The sequence below is a fragment of the Medicago sativa genome, chromosome 4 (genome assembly GCF_051527215.1).
Source record: "Medicago sativa cultivar Bolivia chromosome 4, Bolivia_mono, whole genome shotgun sequence".
Classification (NCBI taxonomy): Eukaryota; Viridiplantae; Streptophyta; class Magnoliopsida; order Fabales; family Fabaceae; genus Medicago; species Medicago sativa.
The window spans coordinates 17827956-17841523 of NC_140752.1; the positions used below are offsets into that span (position 1 = coordinate 17827956).

At 33.4% G+C, this 13568-nt stretch overlaps 1 protein-coding gene across 1 annotated transcript; it reads right to left on the reverse strand.

Moving 5' to 3' along the window:
• Positions 1–6108: 6108 nt before the first annotated feature.
• On the reverse strand, positions 6109–10948 carry LOC146926873 (auxin response factor 9-like). The gene is made up of 14 exons (XM_085700323.1): positions 10554–10948; positions 10310–10419; positions 9656–9751; positions 9497–9553; positions 9245–9397; positions 9062–9146; positions 8868–8958; positions 8579–8743; positions 8369–8488; positions 8226–8298; positions 7831–7984; positions 7201–7739; positions 6898–7085; positions 6109–6524 (listed from the first exon to the last, which is right to left on the reverse strand). Exons 1-14 carry the CDS (start codon positions 10585–10587, stop codon positions 6386–6388), a joined length of 2004 nt encoding a protein of 667 aa, XP_085556449.1. The 5' UTR covers positions 10588–10948; the 3' UTR covers positions 6109–6385.
• Between the last annotated feature and the right edge of the window lie 2620 nt (positions 10949–13568).

Here is a 13568-nt window from a genome sequence, read left to right on the forward strand (position 1 = left end):
ATGGGCACATTAGGATCGGAACATGCCTCAAGGATCAAAGAACGTTTAGAAAGATACGTACGAATAATCCACCAAAGAGGTTCTCGCGTTGACAACATGAGTTGAAGTCATAACCTTACAGGTGAGTCAACTTTCATTAGCCTCGAACATTTGTTAGTATTACTATATTATTATTTGTGTGTAGGTGTGTCCAATTTTGGTTTTTTATATTTTATGGCAAATTGATAGTATTAATAGCACATATTTGAACAAGAATAAATGTATTTAGAAATTTACAAATTATCTTATATTTAAGAGAAAATTAAAAACATTTGGAAAGAGTCTTGTAAGCACGAATGAAAAGAGCGTGCTATAAAAACTTTCAAAAGAGAAAAAGATTAAGGAATTAACTAGACTATTCACCCGTGCTACCGCACGGGTCATATACATTGTACATGTAGTAGTACAAAGCAAAGTTTAATAGATCAATTACAACTTATAATTTTAACGTCATCATTTTTCTTACTTCTTTAAATAGGAGGTTCAAAGTACTATTAATGCAAAGACTATTCTTTGAAGTAACTCTTGATATTGCTACATAGAGTTGATCATGCGAGAAAATTGGTTTTGGAAGATATATGTCAACTTGTTTGAGTGACTGCCCTTGACTTTTGTTAATAATCATTGCAAAACATACACAAATTGGAAATTGCCTACGTTGAAATTTAAATGGAATTCTTGTATTAGATTGTGTCAATGATAGTCGAGGTATACATACCTTATCCCCAATTTTGCTGCGTGTTATCACCTTTCCTTCATGTACATATCCACCAATTATTGTGATTGTCAACCTAGTTTCGTTGCACAGGCCTGCAGTTGGGTCCACGTTTCTACTCCCTCCATTTTTAATTATAAGCAAATTTTGATTTTAGATTCATTCAATTAATGATGTACTCCCTTCGTTTCAAAATGAGTGTCGTTTCAGCCAAAATAAATTGTTTCAAAATGAATATCAATTTCAGTTTCCAATGCAATAATAACTTTTTCTTTTCAATTGTACCCTTCAATTAATACTATGTTACGCTACTTCCAAAGTATTATTTTTTATTCAATAAAAAACAAACCAATAGTTGATTAGGATAATTTGGTAAAATTGCTATGACATTTGACTACTTTATTTCATTCCTTAATCTGTGTGCAATTGGCTAAAGCGACACTCATTTTAAAACGGATGGAGTATGTGGTCTATATTACCTAAAATTCAAAATTTGTTTATAATTAAAAACGGAGAGAGTAATTAACATTATAGGAACTCCAACTTTCAATCTTATTTTATGATTTGGGAGACCCGAAGCATTGATGGTGTCCAAGAATTCGCCTATTGTTGGGCAGCATTGAGATTGATATATGAGTCTAAATACCTAGACGACCTTGCACATTGATTAGAACAACCTGCCTCATTATTACATTTACGCTTCCAAGGCATGGGATAGCTAACTTAAGCTTTGAGCACAGTAACAATTAAAGAAACAACTTCTACCAGTAATAATAATGATCCTATGTAAATCTATTAAAGCGGTTCAGTATGAGCTACCTATAAGACATTTGGTATAGACGCTCAAACACAATATTAATTATTCTCATATTTCAAAGGTGTAGTTGAGCCCCAACTTATCTTGAGCACGAACTTATCTTGAGCACCGTACACAATAAGTGCTTTCAATAGTTACACCTACTATGTCCCATATTAGTTTTGATGTAATTTATTTTTTCTTCTTGAAGCTATGAAATTTATCAGTTATATGAACTGCCTAATATTGGATTAATGTTGCAATTTTTTCTTCTGGGTATTTTAGATTATATTTCTATACAGAGGCCTAATTTAGCACGATCTAAGAAGGGAACTTAAACTTCAAGCATGCTGTCAACTTTGAGGATGTATGTCAAACATGTTGACTAAAATTGTAACCTGATGGTTGGCATGGTTATGTATTTGAGATTGACATGTTGCAAGATTAGCGTTTACTTGTATTCTTAGATGTCCTAATAGGAATTTTTATGTGAAGCTCTTAATCTTAAATACCATTTTAATCAACTAACTTAATTTGAGGTGTAAGTAAGTTGATCATTAACTTTTAAAAGTTTCAACTTTCTTTATGTCAAAGTACACAGAAATACATTAAAAAAAAAGGAGTACGCTTAAATTCATGATTTTACGTGATGAATTAGTTAATCCATGAAAGAAATGCATTTCTTGAATTTTCTGGAGGCAAGAGATATATGAGGATGTATGTGGTAAAATTATGTGGTCAAAGTATGTTCTGAGAGGCTTTAAAAAAATTCATCAAAGAGATTAACATAGCTTGGTGAACGTTGCAACAATGATCACAATAACTATAATAGGATTAAGTAACATACTTGAAGTGGGCAATGAATATAAGTTGGTGCACCATTCAACACAAAAAATGATAACACGGTTCACAACCATGTGATAGGAAACATATAGTGCACAACAAAGATGAAAGCATAGTAGACTTAATATTCATACAACCATTGAAAGACAACGGAAAAAAAAGAACAAAATGAAACATAGGTCACAGAAAGCTGTCTTCAATTAAGCGAGCTCAATCTTGACAGCTTTGAGTTTAAGGGGTTTGTTGGTAGATTGAGCATAGTAGACTTAACATGATTCTTCCCCAGCTAATTGTCCAGCTTATCTGATCCCACTTCATTTGCGGACCTTTTTCCAATCACTTTGCTGCAAGGTGTTTGTTTGCCATCTACCAGGTTGATTACATTGTTGCAGGACACTTGTTCATTGTCATTATGATTGATTGTGAAGCCAAAGAAGCACACGGCAAAGGAGATCCAAGCCAAAGTGGACGCAACGTTGATGAATCGCGACGGAGGAAAAGCCAGTTTGCTTGGTCTGATCGTTGTTGAAAAGAGAGGAGAGTATTGTGATGGATGTGTTTCAAATACCAGTCATGTTGTGGTATGCTAGGAGAGTATGAACATTGTTATGAGCCATTTTTGTTTCACGTAAGAATAGATATGCGGGTGAGGAAATGGTTGTGATGGAAGACTATTAAATAGTCAGAGGATTTGGAAGATATGAATGGTTGCATGCTTTGGAATTACAAACTATAATGAATATTGTAGTTGGAAGTTGTAAAGGCATGAAGCTGTTTAGTGGGATTGCTTTGCGGGGGGAAATTTGAATTCTGAAAATGATTACCCAAGTAGCTTTGCATTAAGTGTGGTTAGGTGGGGCAACATGTGTTTAGCGCCAAATAAGAGTTTTAGGGTTTTGGTAGAGTTGTTTGCAAAGGTACCTTTGGATTAGATATAAAGATGTTCGTGTATTGGTGGTGTAAAACAATTTTACATTGAAATTCAACGAAAATCTGATATTTTGCCACGTCGCTCCACCTTTCTATGATTAGTTTGAAATTGATAGTGTGATATGTAAAAATGATGACTTTTGATTAGATGTCGAAGTAAAATTATTTTATGCTAAAAGTATTCATCCATTAAACTTGAAGATTAAACAAAATTTAGAAAATTTAAAATCAAGTTCGACACCACATTCAATCTTTATGACTCCAAGTGTAGAATTTTAAAATTATGTTATCGTGATTTTAACAAACTTACTATCATACTAAACATTATAATAGAGATTAAGATCAATCATAAGCCTATCTATTCCTACCAATCTAGTATGTTAGCTTTTCCCTTGCACCACCTTATTACCCACTTTAAGTCAATAAAGTCACTATGTTTGATGATCTCCAATCCAAATCCTGATTAGATCGACCGAGTTCATATTAAATTGTATTTTCATTCACGACATCAATTACTACTACTATATAAACTATAATTGGTCTCTATGATGAGTATAACTAGGGTCAATACCTCCGTGTAATATGATATTGAAGTTTATAAAAATTGACCAGCTCTCTTTGAGATATTGATAGTGGACTCTCTCTAGGCTCCTAAGTCGTTTTGGCCATAGAGCAAGGTTCTAATTCTAAGTTGAGTTTGAGTGAAAGAATCGACACAAAATTTTAAGCGTTTTTAGTGCAATTGAATTGTCACTCGAAACTCTACTTGCGGTGGGGAATTTTTTTTTTTTTTTGCAAAACTAATGAAGCCGCTGCATGTGGAAGGCCTATAAACCTTACATTGGATGTTTTGGTCGTAAACAATGCTACCACATGTTGCCATGAACATCGCTAGAAATTTGAGATATTGTACTGATACGTTTACAAAAAGAACGGTTTTCAAATCAGCCAAATGTTGGATTGTCTCCAAGAGTTGACGGTCCCTTCAATATCAAATTAGTTAAGAAAATCAACAGTGCTTACAAGTTAGAATTTCAAAAACCTATAGAGTCTCAACAACCTTCAACGTTGTCGATCTTTCACCATATTTAGATGATGAGACATATATAAACTCAATGATAATTATGTTCAACTCGGAGAGTATGATAAAAATTAAGATCAATCATAAGTCTCACCATGGTCACATCCAATCAAGCTACTATGTCTGACAATCTCCATTTTTACTAGATCGTGTTTCCTTTCATTCATGTCATTAATTACTACTAGTATTTTAATTGTAAATTGGTCTCTATGATTTGTATAAATATGGCTAATGCCTCCATGTATATCACATTGAAGTTCATAAAAATAGAGTGCGTCTCTTTGAAATATTGAAAGTGAATTTTCTCTAGCTCCTCAACCACATTCACTAAATTTTAAATGCGAGTTGCAAGAATTAATATCGTTTGAAAGGAAAAGTCTTTTGTTGTACTCACTTTTCTAACCAAACAATACGATGCATCCCTTTCAATTTCAAAGAGTAATACCTATCATAGATTTTACTTTCCTCAATGCAATATCAAAACTTGTTTTCCCTCAACTTTACTCTCAAAGACACTGTTGGTAGTTTTGGATATCTCAAACCAAAAAAAAACATAACACCGTGTTTGGATCTTCATCGATCAACTATCTCGTGTTCCAAGACCAATCACACTATTATGACTTTTGGAAGTACTAGAAAGTACAAGTTATTTCCAAACATTTTACCATTTATGTCCAAACAAGGTGATGGATCAGAATTCTACGATCATTGCTCATCCAATAGCATATAAATTTACTCATGAAGTACAATTTTTGATTGGCAATAAACTAAATACTCCCTCCTGTCAAATTTATACCTAAAAAATAAATAAAAATTCTTATGAGCAAACATTAAATTGTAAACTCTTTGTCTAAATCATCATATAATTCTAACCAATTTAAGTTCTTCTCTCCATTACCATTTTTCTAGGATACATTTCCAGGATTAACCACGGTTATGATACATATCTAGGAATAACCACATATTATCAGTATCGAATTCAGATACTTCTCCAACATCAAACATTTTAGAGTATCCAGACTTCATAGGTTAAATTGGAACATAGTACGCACTCTCCCTTACAACTCAAACATTAGCAAAAATAATGAAGTGTACACTATTTAAGAATGATTGTTAATCTTGTTTAATTTCTTGCTCAATCAATAAATCTAATTGCATTCTTCAAACAACCTATTATAATTCTCATTTAATTTTCTATGAGCATTTGTTTCAATGAGAATACCAGTAAAACTATTATAAGATTAGTGAATACTTGGAAATGTGCTTATAAATGAGTTCACATGTACTGCATAACAATTTTTGGGACTATGTACTGCATAACAATTTTTGGGACTTTCAAATAGTAACTAGTAAAGTGAAATTTCACTGCTATTGAAGGTATGGACCCAAAAGTGAGTTGTGGATGGTGCCACCACCCTGCCACAATTAACCCATTTGTCTAGAGAATCACTGCATCAATGGTACAATGGACCACTCAATCCTAAACAATAAAGTTGCTACAATTTAATGTCATTATTAGTTGTCACTGTTGACAGCAATAGACATTGACTCAACCAAATTGGAATTTTGGAAGACACAAAATACACACTATACATTACAAACAAGAATATGCCATTTAACTAAAATGGGAAAGTTTTGATAAACCAACAACCAACATCAATATACTTCCAACTTAATAGGAATATTCAATGCTAACCCTAAAAATTTGCCATATCCACAAATTTATTTAAGTTAAAAGAAAAAAACTATTTTGGTCTTCTCTACCACAATTAATGCCTTGTTGTGTCTCTACAAATTAAGTTACAATTAGCTAGTGTTTCATATCTAAGTAATAATAACATGAAAAACTCACCTAGCTAAAATAAAACCAACTTTAATTTCCTTCTTCTCACAAGCAATAAAATCAACAAGAAGAAACAATAGTTTGGTGCTGAGAAACAAAAAGAAAGATAAAAAGGACAAGAAAATAATGTCAATGTTTTCATCTTTCGGTTGTGTCTGAGCTTATTACAGTTCCTTCTTCGATCGAAGAAGATATTGGTAGTTTGCTACCTGATTTCATCTTCTTTACATCTTGGCTGGAACAAATGAAGATTCTTCTTACCATGTTACAAAACTCACTGCAAGATGATGATAGAAAACAATAATCATTATGTTAGTTAATAATGATATGACTCGTCTAGTTTAAAAATTGGGGCAAATTAGACACTAATTTATGATATGACTCGTCAAAGTGATTAGAGAGTATAGCATGTCGGGTATTAATGATAAAATCAAGGGTTGAAATTTTAACACACCAATGATTTGTCATGCATATGCAATATCAATCATTGACTTATCAATAGTTGATATTACAGTACACTATAAGATAAGTTACTCATTTTAGGAGGGCCAAATCACTAATATATGATATAATCAAAAGTTAAATATGGTTTTCTTCTTTATAAATATGTGTGTGCATCGCTGTATCATGTTGATTAAGGATATACTCACGGCCATGGATCATCTCCGACAAGCATCATATCTCCTTCGTCATCGGTGAAGACAATTTCCCATGTATTCCGGTGTTGAAGCTGTCCCTTGATGTCAAACAGCTCTTCCAATTCAGCAATAAGTTGATCATACCCATTCAACGTTGCCAAATCCACAGCGCGACCAACTGCAACACCCTGCATTTGAACCTTTTCGAAGGTTTTGAACAACAATAGAAAGCTTATATTACAAACTTTTCTTATTGAACTATAATAATGGAAAACATCTAAATTGTTGTCCGAATAGATGTTCTATGTGTAGTACCTTGGTGCGACTTCTGCTACAAATCTGCTTGCTCTGAGTCTCCTTAGGTGAAACTTGTTGTGGTTCTTGTTTCCTCTCGAAAGAAGCCTTCGAGATGTCAGACTTACGGGCAGTATCAGTACTCGTCAAGGTGCTGGAACTAACTTCAGTGGTAACTCCGTTACCGTTTACTGCATGGGAAGATAGTTTCTCTACAGCAGCTGATTTTTTGGAATGATCAATAAGATCAATTCCAAACAATCGATAAGTTGTAGCAGTCTCGACTTTGTTGTCCTTATCAACTTGATCAAGCATACGGTCAATGTTCAGTATAGATGATTGAGGCTGTGAAACAGGCCAAGCCGAAACACTCTTGCCATCATCTGTTGTATCGTGAAGTAAATGAGAAGGATAGCTAGAACGGGGAGACGATATCCAACTTCCTTCGGTTTGATTCCTCAATGTAGCGTTGTTGCTGGTTTTGCTATTCATAATACGTTGGGTCATGTCAGTTTGTGACATCCTAGCATCCCAGAAAATAGAGGCAGCTGATGTTGTGTCTAGTTTAAAAATAACATATAGAAGGTCAAATAAAACTAATAACTAAATCAATATAAGAAATGGGAAGAGTTATTAGAAATAGTTCCTCACCAACATCGGGAATTTCACTGGTTGGTCGAGGCCTTTTAGTCTTCGCAGAGGTAGGTTGAACTGTGGTTGTAGAAGCTGAAGAAACAAACGGTTCTATCTCCCATGGTGAAACCCTGTCAGGTCTTGTAATAGCTGAAGGTTCATCCCATTGAACCTGGTGATTCAAACACACAGGAAAAGAAAATGAATCAGTGTTGTCATCTCAATCGTAGATTGCAGAAAATAGTAGTTGTTCAAATTCCGATGTACTACAGTGCTACTAAAAACAACACTTTGAATTAAAAAACATCGCAAAACAGTAGTGACTTGTTTGAATTCCTGTGCACTATAGCGCCTCTACAGCCGCTATTCGGCATCATTGAGATGATTAACATACAAGTCCAAGAGGACAATACCTTAAGTGATCGCCATTTTGAATTTGCCCAATGGGGAGAAATATCTTCAACTCCAACTATGGTACCGGAAAATCTGATCAACCATGTATTAGAATAGCTACAAATAAGGTCATATAATAAACTACTGAAATAAATTTTATTACCTTTTGTCAGACTCAGCAGAATCATCACTCTCAAACCTCATCTTGAACCTCATGCCGACAGCAAACTTATTATTGACAGCAGACAAGTACTTGTTTACGCTTACGATGAACTGGCTCGTCCTAAAAAAAGAAAAACTTACGTCAACAATCATCTACTAATTTTATATCATTTACCCAATTTTTTGCTCTTAAAACAAGTATAATTTCTACCTTGGCTTATAATATACAACGAAAAGAGTCTGAGTTGCAACAGCATGGGAGGCAGTTGCAAGAACTCCTAGGTGCATGCTCTGGCTAGAAATCACAGATGACGGCATGCTACTTGACTGGCGAGCAAGACGTCTCACTCCAACACGTAATTCCCCGTTCTCCCCTCTACACATAAAACATTATTATAGCTATGATTGTATAGCAAAACACATAAATTCTTAAATGTGTTAATAGTAGAAATTCAGGAGTTTATGAACCATGTGAATGAAAGAAAGCAATCAAAGTTTACCTCAAAAACACAAAGGTATCTCCAGCAACTAATCTTTTGGAAGTCACAAAAGTACTCCATCCAGTGGTAAGAAGGTGTCTGCGCGGCTGACCTGATCAAACAAGAGAAATAAGTTCAGGGGGAAATCATTAAGCGGTAGCCAAATAAAAAGTAAAAACGCAAAGACTTCAACAAAAACTTCTCATGTATTTTACCTCTAAATATATGCTTAAAGCGCCATTCATAACCATGAAGATCCTTGGCAACCAATTCTTGAGTTGGTGTTGGTTGGGACATGTCCTAAAAATAATTCCAAACAAAGATTTCCAAAGATCAGTAATAACCTAATGTAATCAGATAGAAGAAACCAACAAAAACGATATCGATGGTATTGGTACCAAAGGAGGAAGGCATTCTGTGGCATGTTTCCTGAGAACAGAGAAGCCACCATGTGTACTGGTATCCGAAGCGGTTAAGATCTTGCAGAATGAGTGAATTTTCGGCCTCGGAAGTTCCTCGGTGGGCGGATCAGGGATTGTAGGCTCAGCTTGCTAATACATGTATTCCATTAGAATCTAAACAATGGGAGAAAAAAATCTTTGGTCGACCATAAAAGTACGGAAAATCAAATGGGGCAGCAACGTTCTTACATTAGATTCTGGCACCAAAGTAATCTGAGCATAAACTTCATCTGTTTCTTGTTCAGCCTAAAACATAGCAAAATTCAAGGTAAGCTTAAAATTTACACCAAGCTATAATTAGAAACTATAAAATCCAAATGATGCTTTGATTATTAGGAAGAAAATTACCAGTAAATGGATATTCACGATACGACAAAGGATCTTTGTAGGAAGTTTCAACACAGGAATCCTCTGATTCAGTTCTTGATTGGTAGAAGCCTCCAACTACAAAAACAAAGAAAAAAGGTTAAAAAAAAAAGAACAAAAAAAAAATACAATCCTGCAAAGCCAAAAACACTCTAATTTCCTGCTAAAAATAGAAAGGTAGCAAAATTCAGCTCCACCGCTACGATCTAATCCGTGATACCAAATATTTTTGTTTTTTACACAACCCTAATTGTTTTTGAATCAGCTGAATTGGACAGCAATTCTCTGCAATAACAATTATCGCAAAATTTTGCAGCTACGATTGAGGTTGCATCAACGCCATTTGACTGCAATTCTCCCCGATAACAATAATTGTGACAAGACCGCGAGTCTTGTCACTAAAATTAAGATCACATCAGCTGATGTGACCTTAATTTAGTCACGAGAATTGCGGTCTCATGACATCAATCATCACAACTAGTTCGCAATTCTCATGACTAAAATTAAGATCACATCAACTATATTTGACCGTGATTCTCCACAATATCAAAAATCGCGACACAATCAAAATCAAAAAGCTTGAGCAAAATTACATATAATACAACAAAAATTGAAAGGAAAATTGAAAAAACTCACTTGTTCCATGTGTCCTTGAGGAAAATAGAAAACACTTTGACCAACACAAGGAACATCCACCAATGGTCCTGCAATTGCCTTCCATAATTCTTCATCAGAACAACCACCCACTGATTTTCCACAAAAATAAAAAAAAACCATTAACACAAGAATCAAACCAAAAAACCAAAAAAAGAAAAACCATTAACACAAAAAACCAAAAAAATAAATAAAAATCAGATTTTTAAAAACATTCAATTGTTACCTTCAGCAGAAACATTTGACCCATGATTCAACATGATAATCAACGCAAGTCAACAACAAGAAAAACAGTTTGTGACACGTTTTTGGAACCAATCAAAAGAGAATAACAAGAATAACAAGATCTCGTTTTTTGACACAATTAATGATTTTTAGAATCAGAATCAGAAGAATAAGAACAAGAACAATAATGGGTTGTTGTTGATTTTTGTTTGATGTAACGTAAAACCAACCACTAGTAGTAGTAGCTAGCAACAAGAACGGTTACAAAGAGAAACAAAAGCGGTTTTATGAATCAAACGACGCTTCTTCGTTTGTTGTTGTGAGAGGTTGAGAAATGAAACGGCGTTAGTTGTTTGGTTGGAATGAGTTTAGACATATGTTGATTCATTTAGACATAAACCACTCTACGTTTTTTGGTTAGTTTATTTATATTATACTCATGGTCCAATTTTGTTGCCAAAAGTTTAGCTGAGTTGCGACTCGCGATAATTCATCGAATAACCGATGTATCTAGTTTCTATTATAGACTAAATACATTAATTATTTAATTAATCTAAAACAAAAAAACAAATGTTTTGATTGTAATGATCAGATGGTGTATGTATTAATCAATGGAGTTGTATGAGTCGATTTCTTAACAATTAAGTTCATGTTTGTTGGTTATAATTTTTTTTAGAAATTTAGGATTTGTTGTGACAACAAATATTGTAATTATGTCTTGAAAATCATACAATTAATTTTCTTGAGCAGAGAAGAGAAGATCGCAATGAATGACAAAACTCCGTAAAAAAAAAAAATGTGTTTTGTTGTCTCATTTGATTGATTTTGATTGATTTATTTCTTTTATAAAAAACATAAATTAGGTGCATTGAGTTTCGAACTCATCAAATTCATGACAAACTTCAAGGCACAACGAGTTTTGGTAGAGGTACTAATAGATAATCCATTATATAGGTCATTACGCTAACGACGGAAGTTGAATATGCATTTGTTGTGAAGTATGAGTCAAATTCTTAATAATTTAGTCGACGCTTATTTTATTATTATTTTTTGTCAAGTTGCTTAGTGACTATAAACTTATTTCTGATATTCAAACTCGGTCGCTACATATATTATACAATGTCCCTTACTAACCGAGTTAAACTCACGAACACGGTTTTATTAACTATTTGTTTTTATAGAAAATGGGCACTTAATAGGAAAACAAATATAGTAATTAAAAATTGTGTAATTAATTTTTTATACACGTGTGTCTAAATATTGCTCTTTTTGATAGTACAATATTTTCTTTCATTAATTCCTTAACAAGTGGTTAGACACCTTTAATTCCAACCAATTGTGTAATCAAATTAATTTTTTAATTGTTTAGGATTTTTGTTTTTTAAATTGTCAACTTGTGGTGTGTCGTGTCATGTGTGTCTCTTTTGTATTGTCTATTCCAACCAGACATAAGAAACAAGTCTTATTCTATTGTGTGTTTTTATAGAATAGATCTATGGTTAGATGGGTTCATGAGGAATCCATGGAAATGACTTGTTATTGGAGGTTTTTTGAGAAATTGTTATTTTTTTCCCAAAATTATTACATCTCATAATTGCATTAACATTTCATAATTTTATAATCATTTTTAAATACCATTATTGTACGATATTAGGTTGATACTTATTTTTTTGTACAAAGATTTATACAGTTCTATAAATGAATTGATGATAATTCATTTTTGTATACTAATAAGTATTTTTTTAATCTATTTTTTAATAGTCCAAATGCGAATGAGAGAATTAGTCACAAGCATTCTTCAACAAAACAAATAAAAAAAAAATATAAAAAAAAACTAGTAGATCACAACCTTTGCCATGATGGCTGTATGTGATGATTTGAAGTGGTATGGGTTCTGCGACGTATCATGTGGTTGCTTGACCAGTCAAAAAAATGATGCTGTTGCTTGCGGCTAGGGTTTCTGCAATTTTTGAAAATTAGTACATTTCTTTCAAAAAAAAATTAAAAAATTTGCATCTTCTTTATACCACTATCATGTAAATAAATTTTTTCCCTTCAAAAAATAAATGTTAATATATTTTTTTTCCTCCAGATAGTTAAGTTGCAGGTTACCCTTTCTCAATTTTCACCTTTAGTTTTTTCAATAATATATCAACAGTTCATTTTTATTGGTTCATATGAACCAGCCAAACATAATTATATCCATTTTTTTCTTTGAGGGGATATAGATAGTTATATCCTAAAAGCAACAATTCTAGTGGTTGTGTTAGTTGTTACTGGTTTACTGTACATGCCACCACTGTTGTTGATTTGTTCTTTTTACTTTTTACATAATAATAAAACTTTAAATTTACAGTTAAAATCATTCTACAGATAGTTTTCTTAACAAAGAAACAAGGGAAATAGTCTTGCTTTTGCACGGATTGTTGTATATATCGTTGTTATATTAACGGTTAAAAAAATATAGAATGAAAAATATATTTGATTTGTTCGTTAAGATCAGAGAGTTTGTTGCAGTGAAGCTCCGAGATAACTGGTCGTAGTCGTGGTGGTTCATGGTGCTCCGGTGAGAGGAGGAGCAAGCTTCGTCACCGAGGCTCGAGAGGAGAATTGTGTATGCAGGCACATTAATACTTCTGCGCTCAAGTCAGGGTATGAAAAAGGTGGAAAAAAACGTGCAAAATTGGTGAATAATGAATGTGTCCCTAAGTGTGACCATGAGTCACGCTTAAATAGCCGATGAGAGCGTTAACTGTTTTAGGGTTTTGAGGCGTAAATCTTGGAGCTCGTTAGAGATGATCACAACGGCTAGGATTGAACGTGACACGCTCTTATGCGATGACGCGCACATGGTTTTAACGTTCACCTTTACCGTGCTGCTCCTTGAGATATTCAAGCTTGGACTTCATGAGCCGTTTGAATTGGCCTTCATGCCGGTCCGAAACAATATTTGATTAATTAAATGAATAAAAATAGGGTTAAACTAATATAGTATAAATTAAAAACAATATATAAG